We start from the raw sequence: 12,956 nt of genomic DNA, 5'->3' as shown, positions 1-12,956 counted from the left end.
TTTTTTTTCTTTTCTTATCCTAGGGTTGTCATGCACGGTAATCAGCTACTCCAGGCAAAAAATCTTCAGAATCTTTTGGTGATTAATTGGCATGGGTAAATCACTGCAACAGAAGCCTACTCTCAGGTGTTACCTAGACAAACTAGAAAGGCCGCCATGTCATTCGCAAATAAAGATGAACTGATTATTACTTTCAGCACTAAGCAGGGAATTGTTTCAAGACCATCTCTCCTGTAATATGAATATGCTGCCCATGATTCTTTGGATGCGGCCCAGGACATAACTGGATTTCTGGACTTCAAGACTGGACATAGGACTGCTGACTCATGCAGCAGCCCCAAGTCCTTTTCAGCAGGGCTGCTCTTGATCAGTTCAAACTCCAGTCGGGGGGGGAGGGGGGGGCTTGATACCAGGGGTGATCTTGATACCAAGGATCTTTGAGTCCAACTCCTGGCCCTGCACAGGACAATCTCATGAGTCACACCATGTGCCTGAGAATGTTGTCCAAACACTTCCTGAGCTTTGTCAGGCTTGATGCTGTGATCACTTCCCTGGAGAGCCTGTTCCAGTGCCCAACCACCCTCTGGATTAAGAACTTTTTTCTGATATCCAACCTAAACCTCCCCTGACACAACTTCAGGCCGTTCCCTCAGGTCCTGTCACCGGCCAACAGAGAGAAGAGATCAATACCTGCCCTTCCTCCTCCCCTCATGAGGAAGCTGTAGACCAGTAAAAAGAACTGGCACAGTGAAACCATTACAAAGAACAACACTATCGTGAGATTCAACATTCAAAAGCAACAGCTACCAAAAAGATATGTGTCACTATCTTTAAGTGGTGAAAATGCAGTGAAAACATAGAGCTTGTCAAAAAGATAAAAACAATTCAAGTTAAGAAAATGACTCACAACATTTCCATAACCAATTACACAAGGTTTCCCAACATTTTGCTCAAAGAGTAATTAGCTTTCCTAAGCTTTTTTTCTTAAGTGAGATCTAAATTGAAAGAACAGAGAAACGCATTAAATATTAGATCTTGTTTGCTTTTGTCACGAGTGCTGGTCCTAAAGATGAATTTACCAATTTCTGTGCGGAAATAAGCATGTAGATACATTTGACAGTCAGAAATGGCCAGAAAATAGATACGAATTCCACTTAAATGTATATACATGGTGCTTTGCAGTAGCAGAGAAAGCAGTGCTACATGGACATATACATACCAATACAACGTAAAATACTGTTCTTTAAATTCTGATTCTATATCAAGAATATGCTCTGTATTTTGTAGATGTACATTTTTATTAGACGTGCTTTCTACAAGTACTGAAATATTCAGATGTACTTTTACATCTGTGAGGAATATACTGTAGAAATCTACACTTCTAACTTGAAGTGGGTTTTCTCTGTTTGTCCAAAAGTGAATAATGTATTTCTGATTTTACTCATTAAAATATTTGCAGGCTATCTGCTTGCATTATGAAATTCCGAACTAGTGTTGAACACTAGTTCAAAAGTAAAAAAGAAGTTTAATTGCACCAAAACAACTGACATTCCCTAGGATTGCTCTAGTGCTCTACTACTTACCATATTATGATGCCGTCATAGGTAAAACCTAGCTTTTCTTCAGCATGGCCAGTATTACAAAGAAGCTGAAAATAAAAGAAAATATCCATTAGTTATAGCTCTCCAAAAATGACTGTGAAAAATGACCGTGTGGATTTTGGGAAATGATTTCAAAAGCATTTAATTTAGGAAGGAATTTAATTTGTAGCAAGGGAGAGAGTACCAGCTTCAGACTTCCCTGAGAATTTCTGCTGTCTATATTCTGTTCCTATACACACATCAGATACTGAGACTCATCTGTGGATTCTCATACCAAAAAAAGGTTGCACAGTTGTCTAAGTTGTGTACTGGTCAGTCCATTTTTCAGCACCAGATTGCTAGCTGGGCAACTAGTAGTTTGAGCAGAGAGCAAAAATGACTGAAATGAAAGCATATCTGCAGGGGCTCGGGTAAGAGTTTTGAAACAAAGACTGACACTGATGGTCCACTGTTACATTTTGTCACAGTAGTGCAGAAGTTCAAAAAATCAGAAGGCATTGCCGAGTGTCTTGTAACCGACATTTGGTCTTGGCCTGCCATCCATTTTATAGAACTTATACCTCTGAAAAAATCAGAGCAAAGGTTGAATTTATGCATACAAAAAGCAGCTATAAACTGTCACGAACTGGACATTTCAACCATATGTAGTCGTTGTGAACAAAGAAGATTTACAAGCACAGTTTTTAAGTCCAAAACCATGTTCAAAAAAGAGCAACCTAGGTTGCCAGTGTTTTAGCCTCTTGAGGAAAGGAAAACAATCTCTTCTGTAAGAAAAGCTGATGCTGTTCTTCTTTGGCAGAGCAGCAAAGAAATTCCTAGCAATCTCACTTACTATCCCTGGCTAAAATTATAAAATATTATCATGTCCAAATCCCAAAGCACTTTTCCAAGCACTTCCAAAAACTCAAGTGACTAATACTGATTGCAATAGCTTTTCACTTTGTCCTCTGTTTTCAAAACAGGCATGTACTCAGTTCTAAGTCAGCGCAGTATTAAGTTTCTCCTCAGTGAGGAATTCAGGAAGTATTTGTGCTAACTAGTCATTACCTCTGCTCTGAAAATACTGTAATATATCAAACCCTGTGACACATTCTTTATGTGTATTTACTGCTAACAATAAGAAATTTATAATAAACAAAATGAACATCAAGGCTCCTGTAAGTTAAAATATTTAGTGTGTTCCATGCTTCAGTTCTACTGTTGACCTCCATCTGAAAAAACAGCATACTGCAGCAAAGCTCTGCTTTCAAGTATAAACTCATTTTATTAGCAAGATCATTAAAATTCAAACAGTACTTAGGTTTATGCTCAACAAGTACAAATTCATTCGAGGATCACACTACATCTTACAAAACTGTTTTTCAAGAGAAATACCTAGTGATAATGCTGAAATTTAAGACTGTTAATAAGAGATTATTAAATTGGTCTGGATCAGCTCCATGTTTGGGCTCAAATAATTTAAGTTAATTGAAGTATTTTGGAATTTGCATTTTTCTTAACCAAAGACGATTATAAAACATAAGGGAAGTTTTTACATAACCTCTTTTTTAACCATCTTTCAAATTTAAGTGATAATAAAACTAGACAATTGATGCATTAACTGGTTATGACAGTATGTCACTTCCTAACATCAATCTATTTTTATGCCATGTTTTTTGACTGCCTAAGGCTACCACTGCTGCTTTGGCATTTCTATTGACATCTTATGAACTGTAAAAATTGGCTGGCAGAGTGTAAGCAAAACAGTGCGAGAAGATAGTGAGTAAAAACATTGTTCAGTTTCAGACAGTTACATCAGTAGTTGTTTAGGCTAATCATTTATACATCTAAGCCTCTCCCCAGCATTCTACCCTAGACACAAATGAGAAATCCTAACTTAACATAACAGAATGTCCTCAACAGTCTATTTTTCCTACTTCAAAAAAAACCCATAGAATTGTAATTCTGATGTAGGAAAAACCCATGTTTTAGAAAGCCACTATTGTGTGCACTAGTGCATTAGTGAAGCTCGTCTCCATCACACTTACCACTGGTTTGCATCTTGAGCAGTCCTGAAATTAAACTGAAGCACTTGACATGTTCCAGGAACCCATCTAACTTGCTGCACTGCTAAAAAGCATTCAGTTCACTGGACCAGTTCTAGGCTGGTTGTCCCTCTCACCAAATACATATAGTGATTATTAGCTCCTCAATACCAGCTGTCTGCATCTATATATGTGGTCCCACTGCACACACCTTCACCAAAGCTGAAAAGAACTTAACCTATCTTGAAATTCAGTCATGTCACCTGATGAGTTAAAACTTTCATCAAATTTAACTGCTGTTTGTATATAAACTTCTGAATTTGACAGTAATAGTTATAGAAGTCTTTGATGGTGTTTGTACATACATGTGAAATATTTCTCCCACAGAAAAGAAAATAGCTACTAGCTTATTCACCCTCTAATGGGCCACCAGTATTTATGCATTAGCTTTCTTTGTAATTTATATATGTTCCAGATAGAAAAGGGCCTAAAAGATGCACAGGAAGATCAGAATTCAAAAATGTTTCAGTGACTTGAAAAGAGTGCCGAAATTCAGTAAGAAGATTTAACTAGATAATAGGAACATCATATCCTTCAGGGTACCACACATTAATAGACACATACAAAATGAAAGTAGGCCAGCAGAGAAACAGAAACTGTCCAGAAATTAAGATTCAGAATGTTAATTTCAAATAAAGAAAACAAATTTTATCTCTGGAATTAAAAGGTTCTATTAGTATTGATCAATACTAATAGGACTGCATTATGTTTGAGATTAAAAGACTTTTTCCATTTCACAGGCTGCTCTCAAAACTGCAAGAATAAAATTTTGTGTGACACATTTTAAGAGCAAAGTGGAAAAAGTGTAGCAGAAAAATGTACAAGGCAGGTAGAAAATCCACCCATGAAGGCTGAGCCATTTGGTTTATTTAATCTAGGGGGAAAAATAACATCGGGCTGGTAAGGATGGATTTCTGTAAATTTGAAAAGGGGAAAAATAGTCAAAGAAGCTGCTATAATGAACATACTCTTCACCTGGTCCCAATTCCTTGGGTATTTGCTAAGTTATAAATGTCTGGCCTTAAATGTATTATACAAAAACTTTACTGCATTCTTCTAATTTCACCTTCAAACAACATGACCCAGATCAATGATTCCAGCCCAAATGCAGTGATCTTTGTAAATGGCTGAATTCCTGACAAAGCCAAGTAACTGCCATATGTTTGACTGTAAGATTTAACAATTAACATACATACCATTATAGCATAACTCTGTAGGCAAGTAGTACCAGAATGCTAAAATCTAGCTTTGGCTATACATTGGCATAGTTCATTAAAATGGTGATGGATTACCATACAATACCTGGAATTATGAAATTATTTATATTTTTATACTATTTGTATTTTCCATATATCCATCTTACCTATAGAAAGTATACATTTTTAAATAAAGACAATAAATTTTATATACAGATACAAACAAAACCAAGCAGAGTATACTTTGTGAGTTAAAACTGCAAATGAGTCCACTTTAAAATTAAAATTTTGTGATAAAATACACAATGACTGGGCATAGCAAAGACTCACTGAGGATAAGATTACATATTAGGAGAAAATGGTACGTACATTAAGCCAGACAGTGACTAACTTACAGTGAAGGTTTTTTTCATGTTTACTGTCAGCTATGAGTTTTTCATACTACTCAGATGAGTCACAGCAATATGAGTAACATACCAACATGTCTTGGAAACAGTAGCTCAGAACAACAAAACCATAGGAGGTCAACAGCATACACAAGTGGAGTGAAGATTTGAGACCATTCAAATTTATATTTAGTAGAATAGCCACAGCAATTACTAGGTAAAAATATTATATTATTCTATGCATCCAGAATGTAATTACTGCTTTATAACTTTGGAAGTACAGTTTGAGCCACCACTGGTAACATTTAAAAGAAGACTACTTTGTAGATCCTAGTCTTAAGAAAAGCCTACTGAAACTGGACTCTGGTTTTAGACACATTTGTTACACTGAATGTCTAAGCAACATGTTCTGCTCCTGTCTGCTACATCATCGTGAGGTTTCAGGTTTTCCCACAGTGGTTTATCTACTTGGATAAATGTTACAGTCAGACAATATATTCAGTCTAATATACCTGGGTTTTGCAAAAGACAGCTGAGACTCTAAAATGACAGACTATGAATCGGGGACACTATCCGTGAAAGCCTCTATGGCCATATCCACATCCAACCCACTCAATCCATATCATCCTAGTGAAACTCAGCAGCATGGTCAAAAGCTAACAAATATACAGAGCAGAACAGCAGAGCTTCACTAAATAACAACAATTAGTTTTGAACAGACTGAAAACATAATTTTCCATACCACTGTATTACTGATGCTGTTCCATTGCTAAGTTTATATCTAAAATAAATTGCTTGATTTTGTCCTTTAAGAAGTACTTTTCTTCTTGAAAACAAACAAACAAATTCCTACATCATCTGTGGATTTTTTTTGTCTTGTTATTAAAATACCCTTTTAGTTTTACAAAGGTGTGAAGGATCTCTCAGAAGCTCCCAGTGGGATAAACCTTCTATAACAGGGGATTATAAATAAATACTTCAAATCACAAAGGTATTTTCCACTAGGTAAATGCAATTGCACAGTTTTTTCTGGTTTTCAATGACTTATCACTTACTACTTCTCATGGAGGTGGGGAAAACCCCAAAGAAGTAACCGTGATGTTTTGATACTAATCAGCAAAAGTGGGGAAACTTCAAGGTGCTTGCCTTATGTAGGTGGCCATATAAATTAAGATGGGTAATCCTACTCATTTTACTGGAGCTGAAGGCAAATACCAAACTTGTGAAATGCTGTGACAATTCAAAGTGTCACTAACCATTTAGTGGAGGTCAAATCCTCAAACAGTTTTCACGTCAGAATACAAATTAGCTTAAATAGGATGGCTTGAAAAGAATATAGACTGAGGCAGTACTGTACAAAAGTTTTTGCCCACAAAAATCCAGCCTCACTTACTAGGTGACAAGAAGCAGAGGAGGAGTGTGCTCGGGTTCAACACAGGTAAAATTTCCAAGTCTGCTGCTGCTGCAATTCAGAACTAAACATACCTTTCCACAGCCTGTGTATCACCAGACTGGGAATGCTAATTTCCTGAAACAGAAAACTTAGACCGCCTAAGTTGGGTGGTCTTGTTGGGCAAGAACAATCCACATTCTGCAGATAAAGAGCAAAAAACTTGCAACAGTAATGACTTAGCTAGTAAGCAGTACTAGCAAAAACTTGATAAATGAAATTCAAGTTTTTGTACAATATCATGTATAAAGCATACTTTGCACAGTAATAATGAGTGCTGTGCAGACCTGAACACAACTAGTTAACACTTCTCTTAAAGGGAAGTAGCAATGAAAAAGGAGTTACAGCACCTAGGCATACAAGTACCTGCTTTACTGTATCATTCCTGCAGATGAACTAGTAACTCCTGTTGACTTCTGATCACCATTATTATTAAAAAAAAAATAATTAAAAGTATTTAACTTCTATATAAAACCCTGGAGTCTAGTTCAGTACTAATTCAGTAATTTTTACAGGATGAGTATGTTCTTTTTAAAAAAAGGGAGGTGAGGGGAACAGATCTCACCTTAAAAATCTAGTCCAGTTTCATGTAAAGAAGCCTGGACATAACACAACTCAGATATCCTGAAAATAATACAAAACTTGGCATCTATCATGATCGTTGTCAGGAAACTCCACATTTGGAGTTAATTACATTACTTGTTTCCATGTGATAAAAACATTTTGCTTACCCTGACCAAAGAACTAGAACAGTGGGATTTGCAGCCTTTGAAGGAAATACGTGGGGTAGTTGGGAGCACTGCTTAGACTTGTTCAGATGTTTTCTTTTAAATATAATAATATTCTTAGCAGGAGAGTAATAGATTTTCCATATTATTTTATGTGAAATATGCTATTAGAAATTTTCAAAGGTCCTTTCCCTGTCCATAGTACAAATACCCCAGATAGCAAGTAACTCTTCAAAACTGGACGACAAAATGCAACAATTTATAAACAACTTAAGTTCATATTCATTATAATTCCAAGACAGGATACAAACATCCTCAACCCTTAGCATATCAATCTTACTCACACTCCTCTTTCACAAAGGCGGAACTGAGACTACACTACCTCATGGTAGAAGAACAGAGTGCAAAAAGGAAATAACACCATCTCGCCAAGCTCCAGGCTTTCACTTTTAACCACTGGAATGAAAAACACAGAATTGTTCCAACCACAAGGCAGACAATACAGCACAATTTGCAACTTCTATTCTGTTCTCATAACTGCATTTACAGTTCAAACAAGAATAGGAAGAGTTTTTAAAACCAAATGCACTAAGTTACCCACTTATAAAACATATATTCCAGAAAGATGAATATAAGAACAAATGTCCAATATTAAATTGAGTAGTATAATTCCCTTTTGCAGGGAGATTCTCATTTAGAATCAAAATCAGGTTATGAACCACAGTCTCCATCTTCAAATATCATATTTAATTTTATTAAGTTGCTTTTCGCCAACTCATAATTTCCTCCCAGTCTTAAGTGCAATTTATGAAAACCGTTCTTCCATTTCTCTAAGTATTTTCCAATCTCAACATTGGGTTTAACAAAACCCCCAAATATTCCTCAAATATTCAACTACAGAATTACACAATTTCTCAAAACTATCTTTGAAAAAGGGTATTTAGTTCATATTTTAATTATAATATGTGTATTTCTTAATTTTCCACAGTTATGGGTGCTTAACATGTGATTTTTCATAGCAAAATTGACACTGTTTTAAGATCCATAGTTTCAAAGATGGACTTTTAACTACTAACCATGCATCTACAAGCCTAATCCAGCTCTTTAATTTTAAGACAATTAAGAGAATTTGGAAGCATTCACATTTTGAAGTTTCCAGATTTTCACAAAAAGGAAACCTCGCTATACATTAGACTTTTCTAGCAGAATAAAGAGCTTTTTTGCAACACATTTTGGAATCCCAATGAAAAGAGCAGCATTCTGTCAATGGTTGATGTCTGATAGACACAAGGCAATGACCCAAAGAAGAGACTTCAGGATGAAGTTCAGTTCCTTAGTGAATGCTATGCATCTACACATGTTCTGAACCAATCCAGATAATGCAGCACTTACAGATTTGTTATTAGTGCATTAGAAGATAAATGTATTTGTAACTGTGACTTTGTTCTCAGTACTCACGTGAATCTTACACATTACCACTGAAGTGGTCAATCTCACAAGGACTGCCTTTAACAGCCAACATGCCTACTTCAAAGGTTATCATGCATGTTTGTCCTTCTCCTATCAACTGGTTCCCCACATCTTCTCTTGAGTATTTGCTCTTTCACTCAAGAGTGGCTCAAAAATGTCAACTGGACTCCTGGCAATCTTACTCAATTCTTTGTAACTTATCTGCAACCATAATTTAAACCTTATTTTATCCCCCAAATTCTCCTCTACTATGTTATTTCTTGGCTGCTACTGGTTGCAGGATCCATCCTCAGTCATAGGAAATCAGTTTTAATTTTCAGGTGTGCTGCCCTATCTCTATCAGAAAGGTGTACAACACACCACATCCTTCTATCAGCCCATCAATTTGGGTAAGGCTCACACTGAAGCTCCAACGTCTCCTGCCTCACCGACTGCAACGCAAGTGTCCCTTGCATTGATAAATGGAACACTGGTCCAACCACAACCACTCACCATCTTACAATGAACACCTTTTCCCTAACTCCCTGACCACCTCCCATGAGTCCTCTCAGCTTCTTTTCACAGGTTTCTCTTTTACCCAAAAAAATGTTACTTGCTGTCTTTCTGAACATCTTTCATGGCTTCCTTCTTCAGCTTACACCCTGATCCTACAGTAAGTTTTTAATTCTTGCCTTGTCAGCTCACAACGACAGCTTCCAATATATCTGTTGTATTTTCAGCGCGTACCTGTCACATGTCCACAATTTGGAACAAGCACATCAAAAATCATCAACACGGATATATTCCAGAAATGGACCCTTTAAATCATCTTCACTATGAAAACTGCAGTCAAAGTTGACAATTCCTAATCTTTTAGTTTCCAAAACATTGCATAGCATATAATGTGCATTAATACAGTCCTCCATCCTCATCATACTCAATAACTTTACATCAAAGTCTGGCATTTTACATTTTTAATTTCAATTCTGCAGAGCAAGAATCAAATCTTCAGCTCTAGTTACTCAACTTAACCCATTGGGAGATACTTCCATCATCTAAGCAGTAAAATACTACACAAATTCAGCCAGCAGGACAGGTATGCAAACTTCAGCATAACCCTGCATTCACATACTTACTTGTCATTATTTGATACCTTCCTTTCCCGTTGTATGTAGACTTCAAGTACAGCTCTGTGATATTAAGCAATTTCATTAGCATCCCAGCCAATGTCTGACAGTAAATATGAAACATTTTACCTGTACAATCACTTGTTCTATGACATCATTTGAGCTCTTACCTTAGTAAAATTATTCAAGTGACCTAGTTTTCTCATATTTGACACGCCTTGTAATTTGGCCACATTTTGGAGAATCTCTCTCATATTATCACAAGGGTCTGCAAAAGAAAACAGCGTATTAGGAGATACAGTAAAAAAAAAAAAAGAACAAAAATCTAAACATGCATTCAACATGCTGTTTTGTAAATATAATAGGTACTCTCCTCATCTCAGTTAGGGATGAAGAGCACTTTTGCTCCAAGAAGCATCAATCTGATTAATGCTAGGGACGAAAACCAGGCATACCTGAGTTCTGTCAAAAAAATGCTAAAGGCCATGGAAGAGAGATACTCTAATGCAGATTTTAATCAGTATTTTAGATTTGCAGTTGACAAAGAAATCCATTTAGCTTCTGAAACGCCAATCCCTACATCTTGTAACTGAACAACTTTACCCTTAATGCCCTTGTAATTTAAAGACAAAGTAAAATGAAAGACAGATGTAAAAATACAGCATGGTACCGGCACACAACATTATTCCTTTTTTCCTCCAGACAAAGGGTTGGTGGGATTTTGGAAAGATGGGACCTCTTTTGTTCTCTCCACATTAATTGCTTTCCATAATGATGCTAAACTTTAAATAGCCTTTCCAATGAAATGGGAAGTGAACTACAAGGTATGCAAAAGACTTAATCTCTTCTCCTTTTTTCCTAACAGTCAACCATCCCAACAAAAACAGACAAACAAAAAAAAACCCACCCACAACAACAAAACCCCACAAACCAGTATTCGCACACCAACTGATGACCCTGCATTCTGCTGGAAAACAGAAAACAAATACCATGAAGAGAAGAGACACTCCTGTCGCACTTCTGGGATTAAGGATAGAAGTCAAGGCAGAGTGGAACAAGCAGCACAGAGTGAGGCTGGGCCTAGGGAGGTACTGCAACAGACACTGTAGTAAAATCTGCACCTAGCGGTACTGTGGCAGTGCAGTTTTTAAAGGGACATATTTGACACAGGATTCTCATGGAGCATTAGATTAGACACTGAGCATAGGTATTACAACAATACTATCAGCAGTTTTAGACTAATGAAAAACCCAGGCTATCCTGAAGATGTAAACTATTGAAAGTAATATATTACCAAAAAGAAGAAATAACTGCATTACATAAAATGAAGTCTTTAGAACATGCCTGAACACCAAACATCTAACAAGCAGCAAAGAGGGCTCTTCTATGTGTGGTGTCCCACACTAACTTCAGTAAGAAAAACTTGCCTCCTACTGCAGAATGGATGAGCTACAGCTGAGTTTGTGGCATATACATAGTCTTTTACCTTCTTGTTCCTCCTCAGAGTGTGTTTGTGTATTTTTCACTATGCAAAGGAAATCAAGCACTGGAGATATAAAGAAAGCATCATCTTCACTACCTCTCTACAAACCATGCTTTTACATCACTTCCTGTAGTTTAAAAACTTAAACTAACAAATTTAGAAAAGCAAACATAAGTAGCAATCTTATCAGGATATATCCAGAATGTGTTTGGCAAGATGAGACCTCTACTTGCATCATGATCAGGAATCAAGACATTATTTAAAATTATGACACCTACAGGTAGGCACCCCAATTAATGTGTACAAACCTGTTAACCCACTGTAGTCAATGAAGATTTTGTCTATCGGTCAATGAAATCAAATGCCATTAGCTTGATTAGCTGCTAGATGCCTGCTCAAGGGTAAGGTAATCAGTTGTATTGACTGTGGTGTTTATAATGAAACTTTAGCACATGTAGAGACATGCTGCTGTTACACCATGTAATTGTGATAATTTTCAAACAAAGGATCAGTGAGAATTGGGCAGACATGGTAAGTTCTTAAATATAAATATGGGCATCAATTTCTATTAGCACCAGCTTGATACGAAAGGTCCTTTTCCACAAACCTAATCACAGCATACGCAAAAAAAAAAAAAACATCAGATACTCGAGTACAGACACAGCTATCTTGCACTGCTGAGCAGTATGCACAGCAAAACCAGACATCTAATAACTTTGAATTTAAATTGGAATATGTGCATGGACCTCTTTGAATACCTAGGAAAAAAGAAAAAAAATCTTTGATATGATCACAGAAATTAGAGACACTGAGAATCTTACTGGATCTATCCCAGGTTTAAGATTCCTCTGCACAATTTGCTTTTCCAGGGCTTAACTCAGTTTAAGAGGTTTGCAACAGCACAAGCTATAAGATCATGGAATGGTTTGGATTGGAAAGGACCTTAAAGATCACCTAGTTCCAACCCCCTTGGCATGGGCAGGGAATCTTTCACAGACCAGGTTGCTCAGACTCCTGTGTAACCTGACTTGAACACTTTAAAGGATGGGGCAAAAAAAAGTAACTGGGATTAGTTATGGCACTACAAATAGTTTATATCATATAGCCCCTTAATTTCAAGGGAACATAACAGGAGAGGATAGTAACTTCTTCATAATCTGGTTTCTTTGAAAATACAGTTTGGCTCATATCTATGCTTTGGCCTGCCTTGAGTAATGTGTGGGAATTTCCCTGGTTCGCATCACTTTTGGACCTATAGAATTCCCCGTTATGCCACAAGAAAGATCCCAGGTGAGCAGTCTTAGAGCAACGTAACTTTGCAAAATGACTGGAAGTATGTTTTAATTTTGAAAGTTAAAGATGCATATGGCTACATATGCGTGGTAAAACCCTACGAAAACTAAGCTCACTGTGTGGACAGGAAAAGACCACGGGACTAGCCCAGAAAACCTC

At 36.8% G+C, this 12,956-nt stretch overlaps 1 protein-coding gene across 2 annotated transcripts in view; it reads right to left on the bottom strand.

The window, feature by feature from the left end:
* RICTOR (RPTOR independent companion of MTOR complex 2) overlaps positions 1-12,956 on the bottom strand; it is a 76,532-nt gene that overhangs the window by 48,341 nt on the left and 15,235 nt on the right. For both annotated transcript variants that reach the window (XM_042028451.1, XM_042028452.1), the window contains exons 3-4: positions 10,192-10,289; positions 1,584-1,648 (exon numbers count right to left, since the gene is read on the bottom strand). In XM_042028451.1, coding sequence (XP_041884385.1) covers positions 1,584-1,648; positions 10,192-10,289 — 163 coding nt within the window. The remainder of the gene's footprint in view (positions 1-1,583; positions 1,649-10,191; positions 10,290-12,956) is intronic.

This window comes from Corvus kubaryi, unplaced genomic scaffold, assembly GCF_017639235.1.
Source record: "Corvus kubaryi isolate FWS band 111438036 unplaced genomic scaffold, C.kubaryi_AGA036_p1.0 37308, whole genome shotgun sequence".
Classification (NCBI taxonomy): Eukaryota; Metazoa; Chordata; class Aves; order Passeriformes; family Corvidae; genus Corvus; species Corvus kubaryi.
The sequence above is the reverse complement of the archived record's forward strand: the minus strand, read 5'-3'. Positions and strand labels throughout refer to the sequence as shown.